The 12,543-nt window shown below is 49.2% G+C and overlaps 1 protein-coding gene across 1 annotated transcript in view; it reads left to right on the top strand.

Moving 5' to 3' along the window:
• The window catches only part of PYGL (glycogen phosphorylase L), a 65,897-nt gene that overhangs the window by 42,443 nt on the left and 10,911 nt on the right, over positions 1 to 12,543 (top strand). The window contains exons 13-17 of the mRNA XM_053365505.1: positions 5,271 to 5,385; positions 6,309 to 6,410; positions 9,742 to 9,889; positions 10,667 to 10,725; positions 11,881 to 12,022. Coding sequence (XP_053221480.1) covers positions 5,271 to 5,385; positions 6,309 to 6,410; positions 9,742 to 9,889; positions 10,667 to 10,725; positions 11,881 to 12,022 — 566 coding nt within the window. The remainder of the gene's footprint in view (positions 1 to 5,270; positions 5,386 to 6,308; positions 6,411 to 9,741; positions 9,890 to 10,666; positions 10,726 to 11,880; positions 12,023 to 12,543) is intronic.

Raw genomic sequence — 12,543 nt, 5'->3', positions numbered from 1 at the left:
GAGAGGCACAAATACAAGATGGGTGACACCTGGCTTGAGAGCAGTACACGTGAAAAGGATCTAGGAGTCTTGGTTGACCACAAACTTGACATGAGCCAACAGTGTGACGCGGCAGCTAAAAAAGCCAATGCAATTCTGGGCTGCATCAATAGGAGTATAGCATCTAGATCAAGGGAAGTAATAGTGCCACTGTATTCTGCTCTGGTCAGACCTCACCTGGAGTACTGTGTCCAGTTCTGGGCACCACAGTTCAAGAAGGACACTGACAAACTGGAACGTGTCCAGAGGAGGGCAACCAAAATGGTCAAAGGCCTGGAAATGATGCCTTATGAGGAATGGCTAAGGGAGCTGGGCATGTTTAGCCTGGAGAAGAGGAGGTTAAGGGGTGATATGATAGCCATGTTCAAATATATAAAAGGATGTCATATAGAGGAGGGAGAAAGGTTGTTTTTGTTGATTCAAGCCAGCAGAGCCAGCGAAGTCCAGAGGAAATTGGCCACCCTCCAGGTGCCTGGCTTGAATCCTTGTTGACCTCCCTGCCAGCGACTCCCGGCAGGATCAAGGGAGGTCTCCCTCGGCGATTCTTCCCAACGTGAAGAAGAACACACCATTCCTCCCCCTCCCATTCCCAGGGAGGGGATAGAGACAGACAGAAATATATTTACATGTCTTTATTTCTGTCTTTCAGCAGTACAGAGAAACACGTCTGTACACTCTGATTCCAACTGCAGAGAGAGAATAACTCCTCCCATGTACTTCCAGTACAGGGTCATGTGCCACTCTGAGCTAACATCCGGTGCTCAGTGCACTGAATAGACCATCCCTGGTTCCCACGGTACAGTCCCATAACATCAGCTTCCTGTTTACCATTCCAGCCACCTGGAGCTCGCTTCTGCATTGCTCCTTTTTCGTAACATCCTCCCCCAAAAGAATCAATGCGTGTTGCGGCAAGCAAAGCGTGATCCAGAGAAGAAAACAAACAGTTGTTATACACATAACACTCCCCTGTTGTTTCAGTTCCACCCTTGGAACTCCCTGCCACTGGTTTCCCCAGTGTACCTCTCTGGTTGTCTGGTTTCCAAGGAATGAGTGCATCTGCATTACCTTGGCTAGCAACTCTCTGTTGTGTCTTTGTCTCTGACTTAGACACAGCTCCAACCTGTCCTCGGTTGTGTACAACAGCAACACATGCAACAGCTAAGTTAGCAAACTCTTTTGAGTACCTCTTGGGTGGTTGACCCTTTGTAACTCTCTCAGACCTACGTATGAGGTGCTGATCCTCTCTGCTCACTGGTTCAGTCTCAGGACTCTTTGGAGAACCAGTTCCAATGGTAAACAGTGGTTCATCCTTCACCTGTGAAGGCCTATCCATTGTGTGAGTTTTCCTCTCAAGGACTGTGACAACTGAGCTCTCCGAGCTATCACTGTCACTCTCAGTACCACTGTAATCTGTAAAATCAACATCATCATCTGAATCGTCCTCTGTGGGAAATGTGTGTACTATCACTCTCTCCTGTTCAGGAGCGCTCTCTAGAAATTTTGTGAGAATCACCTGACCAGATTCAGACAAAATTACTCTGTAGAGACCCTTTTCATAACCCACAAAAATGCCTCTGGCATTCTTTACTCCACCTGGAGCTTCTGTCCTCACATGAGACCCAAAAACCTTGAAATGGGCAACAGAAGGTTTTCTATGGAACAGTTTCTCAAAAGGAGAACTTCCCAACTCTTTTGAAACCTTTCTCATCTTCGTATAACAATACGACATCAGCGACTCGGCCCAGAACTCATGTGGCAGATGTGAACTAAGCAATTGCGCATTCATCCCCTTTTGCAATTCTTTGTTCACCCGTACACAGACACCCCTGTTCCACGCTTCCGCTGAAACAGCAACAGAAAGTCTGATCCCTTTCTTCTGCAGGAACCTCTGGAAATCCTGTAAAAGAAAAATCTGCTTCTCATCTGTGAATAGACAATCAATGTTAGCATCATGCATATTCTTAACCTTGTCACAAAACTCCTGAAACCTCTCCAAGGCTTCGTGTGGCTTTCTCAACACATAAATCCAGACAAAGTTAGAGAAATGATCCACACACACAAGATAATATCTTGCATTGCCTCTAGATGGTTCTAGAGGACCAATCACATCAGCATACACCCGCTGAAATGCTCTGTTGACCCCGGTCACCTTCTTTGTCACACCTGCAAGAGAAATCAAGTTAGACACAGATGAATTACATTCCATGTAATCACTTTGGTCAAAAGTCAACAAATACAGTCCATCTTTCTCTCTGGCAGAAAGAAATAACTCTCCATCTTTGTAGATCTTGCAGCTCTCAGCATCATAGGACAGTCTCAGTCCTCTCTTTGCAATCTGTGAAACACTCAACAGATTGAACTTCAATTCAGGAACTAAGTAAACATTGTTTATAGTCAAGTTCAGACTCTTAAGATACACAGTCCCTATCCCGGTCGCTTCCAGCTCCTGACCGTTGGCCTGTTTCACAGCGAAGCTTTGCTTCTTAAACGTTGAAAAGAGTCCTTTGTGTGGGGACATATGAACGGTACATCCAGTGTCAATTATAAACGAGTTCCCAACATCTTGCGTGGTTCCTTTCGCCATCAAAGCCTTTGCAGGTTTCACCGAAGGCTTGGTATGACCTTTGCCTGACGCCTCAGGCTTTGCTGAGCGGCCCTTAGCTCCTTTTGGCTGGCGTGGCTTCTTACAGTTCCGCTGAAGATGCCCAGCCTGTCCACAATTGTAACATTGGACAACGCTCAAAGCTACAGCATCCTCTCCAGTAGCCTCATCGGTGGGGGAATTAGAACTCCGTTCCTCCCTCCCCCTGTCCTTTACTTCCAGTGCAGCAAGCCGGTTGTGTTCATCCAGAACCACGGCACTCAGGGGAGGTGGATAAGGTAACCCTCCCCCCTTCTTGGCATTCATTCTGAATCCAAGTGTCAGCTCTCACTTTCTCAAGCCAGTAAAATCCAAAAGTCTTCTTCTGGGCTGTTTACAGCCTTCACTGGCAGGCAATCTGCACGCTGTTTTCCACAGCTGCGTAGTTAATCAAAACAATTCCTCTTCCCAGGCTCTTTGAGCCATTCAGTAACCTCCTCGGGACGGGAATCTTATCTACCACAAGAATTTCTGGTATGCAGGCTTGCATTCAGAGCTGTTTTTCTCAAACGCAGCTCTCTCGTGAACAGAGAATAATTCTTTCTGTGTTCACTCTCTTTAGCCCGAAATTCAGCATACATTTTGGGGCTCCGTTGCCTGGAAAACGCCTCTCGGTGTCCAGCTGTCTGTTCAGCTTCTGGCTGCAGGCAGACGTTTCCTTATCTTCTTAGGTGCAGAGGATGGCAACGATTCATCGACCTCTCACCTCTCATGCTGATTCCCATGGATCAGTAACCATCGGCAAAATGCTACCAGAAGTTGATTCAAGCCAGCAGAGCCAGCGAAGTCCAGAGGAAATTGGCCACCCTCCAGGTTCCTGGCTTGAATCCTTGTTGACCTCCCTGCCAGCGACTCCCGGCAAGACCAGGGGAGGTCTCCCTCCGGCGATTCTTCCCAACGTGAAGAAGAACACACCATTCCTCCCCCTCCCATCGCCGGGGGGGGGGAAAGAGACAGGCAGAAATATATTTACATGTCTTTATTCCTGTCTTTCCAGCAGTACAGAGAAATCATGTCTGTACCCTCTCATCCCAACTGCAGAGAGAGAAAAACTCCACCCATGTACTTCCAGTACAGGGTCATGTGCCACTCTGAGCTAACATCCGGTGCTCAGTGCACTGAATAGACCGTCCCTGGTTCCCACGGTACAGTCCCATAACATCAGCTTCCTGTTTACCATTCCAGCCACCTGGAGCTCGCTTCTGCATTGCTCCTTTTTCGTAACAGTTTTCTGCTGCTCCAGAGAAGCGGACACGGAGCAATGGATCCAAACTACAAGAAAGAAGATTCCACCTAAACATTAGGAAGAACTTCCTGACAGTAAGAGCTGTTCGACAGTGGAATTTGCTGCCAAGGAGTGTGGTGGAGTCTCCTTCTTTGGAGGTCTTTAAGCAGAGGCTTGACAACCATATGTCAGGAGTGCTCTGATGGTGTTTCCTGCTTGGCAGGGGGTTGGACTCGATGGCCCTTGTGGTCTCTTCCAACTCTATGATTCTATGATTCTAATAAGCACACAACTCTTCTCAATAGCTCTTGCCCCTATGAAGCATTTGTGGAGAGGTCCCCACCTTCCCACAACTGCCTAAGTCGCCTCCTCTCCTGGGTCCTTCCCAAGCCATCTGAGACTATGCCAACGTACCTGTCTTTGCTGCTCCTGCTTCACACCTCTCCTGGTCCTGGGAGATCAGAAGGGAGGAAAGAGTGTTGCAGCAAGAGGGGCAGACATCCTGACTTCTTCACCAGCTTGACTCCTCTCTGCTTCCCTCTCTCCTGCTTCCGCTTCTGATTCTGGACTTCTCTCTGACACAGACTCTCCCAGCTCACCAAGCCCTGTTAGCCCTTCAGCTTCCGACACCTCCTCTTCTCAGTCTTCTCCCTCTGACTACTCATCGTCGTTCCACCACCACCACTCCCTGGGCTCTGAGCCTTCTTCCATTGCCCCCCCCAGCTTCACAGTAGGACAATTAAGTGAAGGGAGGTGCTGTTGCACTTACCGTATTTTTTGCTCTATAGGACGCATCGGACCATAGGAGGAGGAGAACGGGGGGGGGGAATTCTCCCCCTCTCTGCTCAGCGCCCCTTCAACGAAGTGGCAGAAGTGGAGCCCCTTCCATTTTTCCTCCCGCTTCGCTGAAGGGGCGCTGCGCAGCTCTTCCTCTCTGCTGAAGCCAGGAGAGTCTTGCTCTCCTGGCTTCAGCAAAAGGAACCCAAAGCCTCCGGAGTGCGGAGGGAGCGCTCCCTCTGCACTTTGGAGGCTTCGCATTGCTATCGCTTAAGCCAAGGAGCCTGTTTTCGCTCCATAGGATGCACACACATTTCCCCTTAATTTTTGGAGGGGAAAAAGTGCGTCCTATAGAGCGAAAAATACGGTAAGTCCTGCTCGTGAGTTTCCCTTTGGGGCATTTGATCGGCCACTGTTCAAACAGGATGCTGGACGAGATGGTTGGCCCGATCCGGCAAAAGACTCTTCTTATGATGCGTTGTTAGCCAAGAAACCTTGATGATATAACAATAAGAATTTATTATTTCTACCCCACACATCTGGCTGGGTTTCCCCAGCCACTGAACTGAGAACTTCCTTCCTGCGCAGGTTCAAGGACTTTGCAGAGGTGGAGCCCGAGAAGTTTCAGAATAAAACCAACGGCATCACCCCTCGGCGGTGGCTCCTGCTTTGCAACCCGGGACTCGCAGAGTTAATTGCAGAGGTACGCAGCCCACCTGCAGTTGACTTTGCTCTGGCAGAAATCGCACCGTTTCCATCAAGGTGGATCGTGTCCTGATGTACCTTGGACAGCAATAAGGCTGCTTCTGTGCAGCAGTTTATTCAATTTCCCTGTTAATTTCCACGTTGTATTTGAGCTTTCACATGCTGCAAAAGGCACTTCTATTCTGGAATATAGCATGCATTCAGAGCTCATTTCTGTGTTATTTGGTTCCAGGAAAAATTGGTCTTCAGCCCCCTTAACCCAGAAAATCACAGTTGCAAAGTGATGAAATTTGGGGCAGTATCTGAACATAACTTTGCCTGTCATTTTCATGCGGAAACAGAGGCATGCTTTTTTAAAAAATATTTATTTATTTATTTATGCATTTCATTCATAAAACTAATACATCATGTGATTGTGAAAAGCAACAACCTCACAACAGTTTACAAAAGATTTACTAAAGATTATAGCTAATGCTTTGGATTAAAAACGGTTGCTTGTCCACAGTAAAATCAAGGAAAATTCACAATCCTACTTCAAAACATACAAAAGTTAAAATGCTAAAAGAGGTCCAGACAACCTCAAATTTCTAAGCATGTGATGAGTAGGTTTGTCTAAACAGGAATGTTTTTAGCAGGCGCCGAAAAGAGTACAGTGAAGGCAACTGCTTGATTTCAATAGGGAGTTTCAAAGTTCTGCCGCACTAAACTATCAAGTTCTTACAAGCGCAGAACGGGTGCTTTGCGACGCCTGTAGTGGTGCCAGTTCCACCGATTGAAGTGGTCAGGCGGGCGCATGTAAGGCTGGCATGGTAAGAGGCAGGAAAAAGTCATTTTGGGGAGGTGAGAAGATACCCCGGAAAGGCTGCTTGTCTTAAGGGCAGATGGTCTGGATGCCTCAAGCCCCCCGCTTTTCTTTTACAGAAAATAGGAGAGGAGTACGTCAAAGACCTCAGCCAGCTGACGAAGCTGCACCGCTTTGCCAACGATGAGCTTTTCATCCGGGAAGTGTCCAAAGTCAAACAGGTAAGCGGGAGGAGGAGCTGAACATCTTCTTCTTGGCGCTGCAGCTGGAGAGGAGGCAGGATTCTGCTCCCGAGATTCCTGGGAGACGCTGGACTTCACGTCAAGCAAACGTGGTGGCCAAGGGTGGGGAAAAGGCCACACGGCCTGTGATGGCTTGTGTATGCTCTTTGCAATAAGCACCCTCTGCTCACTCAGAGAGATATTTACAATTCTTTATTTTACATATGGGACGCGGGTGGCGCTGTGGGTTAAACCACAGAGCCTAGGACTTGCTGATCAGAAGGTCGGCGGTTCAAATCCCTGCGACGGGGTGAGCTCCCGTTGCTCGGTCCCTGCTCCTGCCAACCTAGCAGTTCAAAAGCACGTCAAAGTGCAAGTAGATAAATAGGTACCACTGCGGCGGGAAGGTAAATGGCGTTTCCGTGTGCTGCTCTGGTTCGCCAGAAGTGGCTTAGTCCTGCTGCCCACATGACCCGGAAGCTGTACACCGGCTCCCTCGGCCAGTAAAGCGAGATGAGCGCCACAACCCCAGAGTCGGCCACGACTGGACCTAATAGTCAGGGGCCCCTTTACCTTTACCTATTTTACATATGTACAAGAAGAGTAGAAGAAGAGTTTGGATCTGATATCCTGCTTTATCACTACCCGAAGGAGTCTCAAAGCGGCTCACATTCTCCTTTCCCTTCCTCCCCCACAACAAACACTCTGTGAGGTGAGGCTGAGAGACTTCAAAGAAGTGTGACTGGCCCAAGGTCACCCAGCAGCTGCATGTGGAGGAGCGGAGACGCGAACCCAGTTCCCCAGATTGCGAGTCTATTGCTCTTAACCACTACAGCACACTGGCTACACCACACAAGCAGCACATTAAAATCATGCGTCCGAATCGTCCAGTTCAGATTCGGGGAGTGGTTTTCTCCGGCTTCTTCTCCAACAGAAAAGGCGGAGAAGTTTCATGGGATGTCTCTGATCCCTGCATTTTAACCCTCTCCTTTCCTGTGCAGATGGCACAGGCTCTCTGTCTGTTCCTGAACTTCCTGTGCGGTGCAGGGGCTCTGCTTCAGCATCAGAGAGCCTTCCCGCCTCCTGGCTCTCTCCTTCTTCCCCATCTGTCACTTCCTCTATCTCCCTCTGACTCTTCCCGCTCCTCAAAGGCGTTCCCTGGCAGCCCCGTGACACGGCCCTCGATCCTTGCCGGCGGCGTCACCATCAGTTTACTTGCGTGCCATTTTTCCACAGTAGTGCTCCAAGTTGGCTCACAAGATGCCAAAAGGACTCTATGAAGCACCATAATAAGAACATTTGGAAGTAATCATAATGTCAGTAAATGTAAAGGGACCCCTGACCATTAGGTCCAGTCATGGCTGACTCTGGGGTTGCGGCGCTCATCTCGCTTTACTGGCCGAGGGAGCCGGTGTACAGCTTCTGGGTCATGTGGCCAGCATGACTAAGCCGCTTCTGGCGAACCAGAGCAGCACACGGAAACGCCGTTTACCTTCCTGCCGGAGCGGTACCTATTTATCTACTTGCACTTTGATGTGCTTTCGAACTGCTAGGTTGGCAGGAGCAGGGACCAAGCAACAGGAGCTCACCCCGTCGCAGGGATTCGAACTGCCGACCTTCTGATCGGCAAGTCCTAGGCTCTGTGGTTTAACCCACAGCTCCACCCACGTCCCGACAGTAAACGTGGGGAAAAGTAATTGTTACATTTATCTCCCACCTATTCCTACAAAGAGCCCAAGTTTGCTCAGGATGGCAAACAGACACACAGTTTGAAACTGAAAACGATAGAGTAGTACATTAGTGGTGGATTTGTACTGGATTGTTTGCACATAGGGCCGAATTTAGGTTTGATGAGGCCCTCAGCTACTGAAGGTAATGAGGCCCTTGATATGTCCAGCTGTCCTTTGTCAACAACTAATTGTCGCTGTTTTTGTGTTGAATATATGCTATATGGTCATTTATGGAACTAATAGGTATCTCAAGCCATTTGCCCATGTTGGCCTGCAACCAGTCCATGCAGAATGTAGGCACCCTATATATAGAAAGGAGCAAACCAGTGATATTTGAGGGAGAAGGCTAGCAGGTGGGCCCATGACTTACATCATATGAGCCAACACAACTCAAAACACTGTTGCTGTATGCAGGTTTTATTTTTTATTTGTTTTTCATCTTATACAGTGGTGCCCCGCAAGACGGAAAACCCGCTAGACGAAAGGGTTTTCCGTTTTGGAGGCACTTCGCAAAACGAATTTCCCTATGGGCTTCCTTCGCAAGACGAAAGCCCATAGGGAAATCTCCGGGACAGCGGGGAAGCGCAGCGCGTCTTCCCCACTGTCCTCGGACCTCCCCCGAAGGCTGGCGGTGGGGCCAAGAGACCTCCTCCCGCCGCCAGCCTTCGGATGGCTCCTCCGAAGGCTGGCGGTGGGGCGGAGAGACCTTCTCCCCGCGCCAGCCTTCGGATGGCTGTCCTGAAGACTTGCGGTGGGAGGAGGGTTTTCCTTCCCACCGCCAACATTCAGAATGCTGTTCTGAATGTTGGCGGTGGGGAGGAAAAACCCTCCTCCCACCGCAAGCCCCGGGAACAGAGGAGAAGCGCTGCGCGCCTTCCCCTCTGTTCCCGGACCTGTCCTGAAGGCTTGCGGTGGGGAGAAAAGCCCTTCTCCGCACCGCCAGCCTGGCAAGCGGTCTCCATAGGAACGCATTAATTGATTTTCAATGCATTCCTATGGGAAACCGTGCTTCGCAAGACAAAAAACTCGCAAGAAGAAAAAACTCGCAGAACGAATTAATTTCGTCTTGCAAGGCACCACTGTATTTTGGAAATGTAGATCCAGTTTTCCCCCCCTCTTTACATTTTTTGGGGGCTCCCACGAGAGTGGGGCCCTAAGCTATAGCTTGTTTAGCTTATACATAAATCCAGCACTGTCCACACACGATTCCACTCTCTTCACTCTGCGGTGCTTCCCCCAAATGTTACCTTCCGGGGGGGGGGGCAGCCTTGCATTACAAGGCAGCAAAACTGGACGGAAAGCCCCAGGAAACTCCTGTGCTATGAAAAGTTGCGGGATTTCGGCAGGAGATTGAGGGACAGACAAAGGAACTGTATGTTGGCTCTGAAACAGTTGCAGGTGCAAACGGTGTTGAAAAGGAGGGTTGTGTGTAACCGCGCCAATATTGTCATGAACGCAGAGCATCATAAATGCGCAATAAAAAGGATGTCCCGGGAACGGCATTAGGCAGGGGGCGGCTGCATCCGGTGCCCTCAGACCATGCCTTGCTGGCTATATTTGCTGCTGCTTTGAGCGATTGCACCTTCCCTCTGCCCTCTCAGGAGAACAAAGTCAAGTTTGCCCAGTATTTGGAGAAAGAATACAAGGTGAAGATCAACCCGGCTTCCATGTTTGACGTCCAGGTCAAGAGGATCCACGAATACAAGCGGCAGCTCATGAACTGCCTGCACATTATCACCATGTACAACCGTGAGTAAGGGCACGAGGGCAGCTGGGCACCCTGGGCATTCGTGGTTAGTAGGCAGTGACAGCCTCACCTCCTAGGTGTCTTGGTGGAAAAGAAGAAGAAGAGGAGGAGTTTGGATTTGATATCCCGCCTTTCACTCCCCTTTTGTTGTTGTTGTTGTTTAGTCGTTTAGTCGTGTCCGCCTCTTCATGACCCCCTGGACCAGAGCACGCCAGGCCCTCCTGTCTTCCACTGCCTCCCGCAGTTTGGTCAAACTCATGCTGGTAGCTTCGAGAACACTGTCCCACCATCTCGTCCTCTGTTGTCCCCTTCTCCTTGTGCCCTCCATCTTTCCCAACATCAGGGTCTTTTCCAGGGAGTCTTCTCTTCCCATGCGGTGGCCAAAGTCTTGGAGCCTCAGCTACAGGATCTGTCCTTCCAGTGAGCACTCGAGGCTGATTTCCTTAAGAATGGAGAGGTTTGATCTTCTTGCAGTCCATGGGACTCTCAAGAGTCTCCTCCAGCACCAGAATTCAAAAGCATCCATTCTTCGGCGATCAGCCTTCTTGAGTCTAAAAGCAGCTAACAATCTCCTTTTCCCTTCCTCCCCCACAAAAAAAACACTCTGTGAGGTGAGTGGGGCTGAGAGACTTCAGAGAAGTGTGACTGGCCCAAGGTCACCCAGCAGCTGCATGTGGAGGAGCGGAGACGCGAATCCAGTTCACCAGATTATGAGTCCACCGCTCTTAACCACTACACCATGCTGACTCTCATTTTGTGTTCTCCTTTCTCTTCCACAGGCATCAAGCGAGACCCCATGAAGCTGTTTGTGCCCCGGACGGTGATCATTGGCGGCAAAGTAAGCGATGGGTTTGCGCGGCACAATTTGAGAAGGGGACAGCGTAGGATCTGCTGGGGTGCCCCTTTTGGGCTGCCCTTGGAAGTGCCTGCCTGCCTTCCTTGGACTTGTCAGTGGCCAACGTACCACATCTTGTGAGAGAGAGTTCCACAGATGAATAATTAAGCCCTGTGTGAAGGAATACTTTTCTTCACCTCTCCTGATGCTACTACCCGTCCAGAGTGCTAGTGTTATGGGAGAATGAGGAAAAACACCTCCCTAAAGCATAATTTCATGTATTTCTGTCATGACCACACACCACCACCACAAAGGGAGAGTGTGAGGTGTTGGTGGGGGATTTGTGCAGCTGAAAAGTCTGCTTAAACAAAAAAAAAAATACATCTAGAAAGCATCTGGAGGGTCCCGGTTTCAGGGAGGCTAGGGTGAAGCGCAAGGATGGCCAGCTTGAGGTGTTCCCAAATTAAAGGATGGGTTGAACTCTGATTAATAAGAATACACACAGAGGCTTGAACCCGCAAGACTCTGGGAAGGGTGTGTATAATAATCTCTCCCCCCAGCCCCTGGCCCAGGTCGTTTTATTCACAAAAGAGCTTTTTACAGAGTGTATGTAAGAACCAATCAGATTTCTTCTGAGCATTTCAACAAACCCCACATGGGGACAAAGTTAAACTACAAACACTAGTTAAGCATGCATACTTTTGGGGTAAATGAATGAAAACTACAAAGGAGTGCGTTCAGCAACCCCGGAGGTCATAAACAATCAATACACATGATAAGAAGGATGGCCAGGAGGATAGGGATCATTATCACCTTCAGGTGAGACCTGTTTCCTGGCCCTAAGATTAACATCCTAAGATTAACATATCAGAAAAGCTACAGCAAAGCAACTGCCCACTGTCTCTGAGGACCCAGGGTGCCTGCCTGTCTAAGTGGGTACGTGACTTGTGAAGAAAGAGAAATGGAACAGGGATGCAGAGGTGTGGATTGATCAAGAATCATATCAAAATAGTTTAAACCCAGTCAACGCAATGCTTTCATTGCTGACACAGATGGCTTACTCTATATTTGTTATAATTCCTCATAGCAATCCCACCTGATCACTACACCAGCTGCCACTGTTTCTTCTAAGCGCTTGCGTTTCTGTCCTCCTTCTAGGCTGCTCCTGGCTACCACATGGCCAAAATGATCATCAAGCTCATCACCGCCGTTGGCCACGTAGTCAACAACGACCCCGTGGTGGGGAACAAGCTGAAGGTCATCTTCCTGGAAAACTACAGAGTCTCGTTGGCCGAGAAAGGTAAGGCCAGCATCGTCCGTCGCTGGCAAGAGCTGGCGTCTAAAAGCCTTGAATCATTTCTCCTGGCAAATGTGCCTAAAGAGTCAAAATGTGTTTCAGACCGCACTTGTCCCTCATTGGCTTTCCCTACAACGTTTTTCCTGTTCTTGGTGGGTCCCTCTTCCTTTGGCTAAAATGTTGGGGGCGGGAGAACATATCTGTGGTCCTCTAGATATTGTTTAACTCCAACTGAACGCCAATCGCTGGAAACTGAAGGAAGGGACAGGGCTGTGGGGCCCATTGGGTTGTATCCAACTAAGTTCTACTCAGAGAAGAGCCATTTAAATTCATGACAACGACTTACTTGGGTCCATTGCTTTTTGCGGAATCCAGTCTTCACATGACAGAGGGATTGCAGTAGAGCTTCATTAACAGACCTTAAACATTTGATGGATTGATGGATTACATTTATAATCCCACCTTCTTCTCCAAGGAGCTGAAGGTGGCATACATAGTTGTCTCCCTCCTCATTTAATATCCAC

The sequence above is a fragment of the Podarcis raffonei genome, chromosome 1, assembly GCF_027172205.1.
Source record: "Podarcis raffonei isolate rPodRaf1 chromosome 1, rPodRaf1.pri, whole genome shotgun sequence".
NCBI lineage: Eukaryota > Metazoa > Chordata > Lepidosauria > Squamata > Lacertidae > Podarcis > Podarcis raffonei.
Note: the sequence above shows the minus strand (reverse complement) of the source record. Positions and strands in the feature narration are given on the sequence as shown.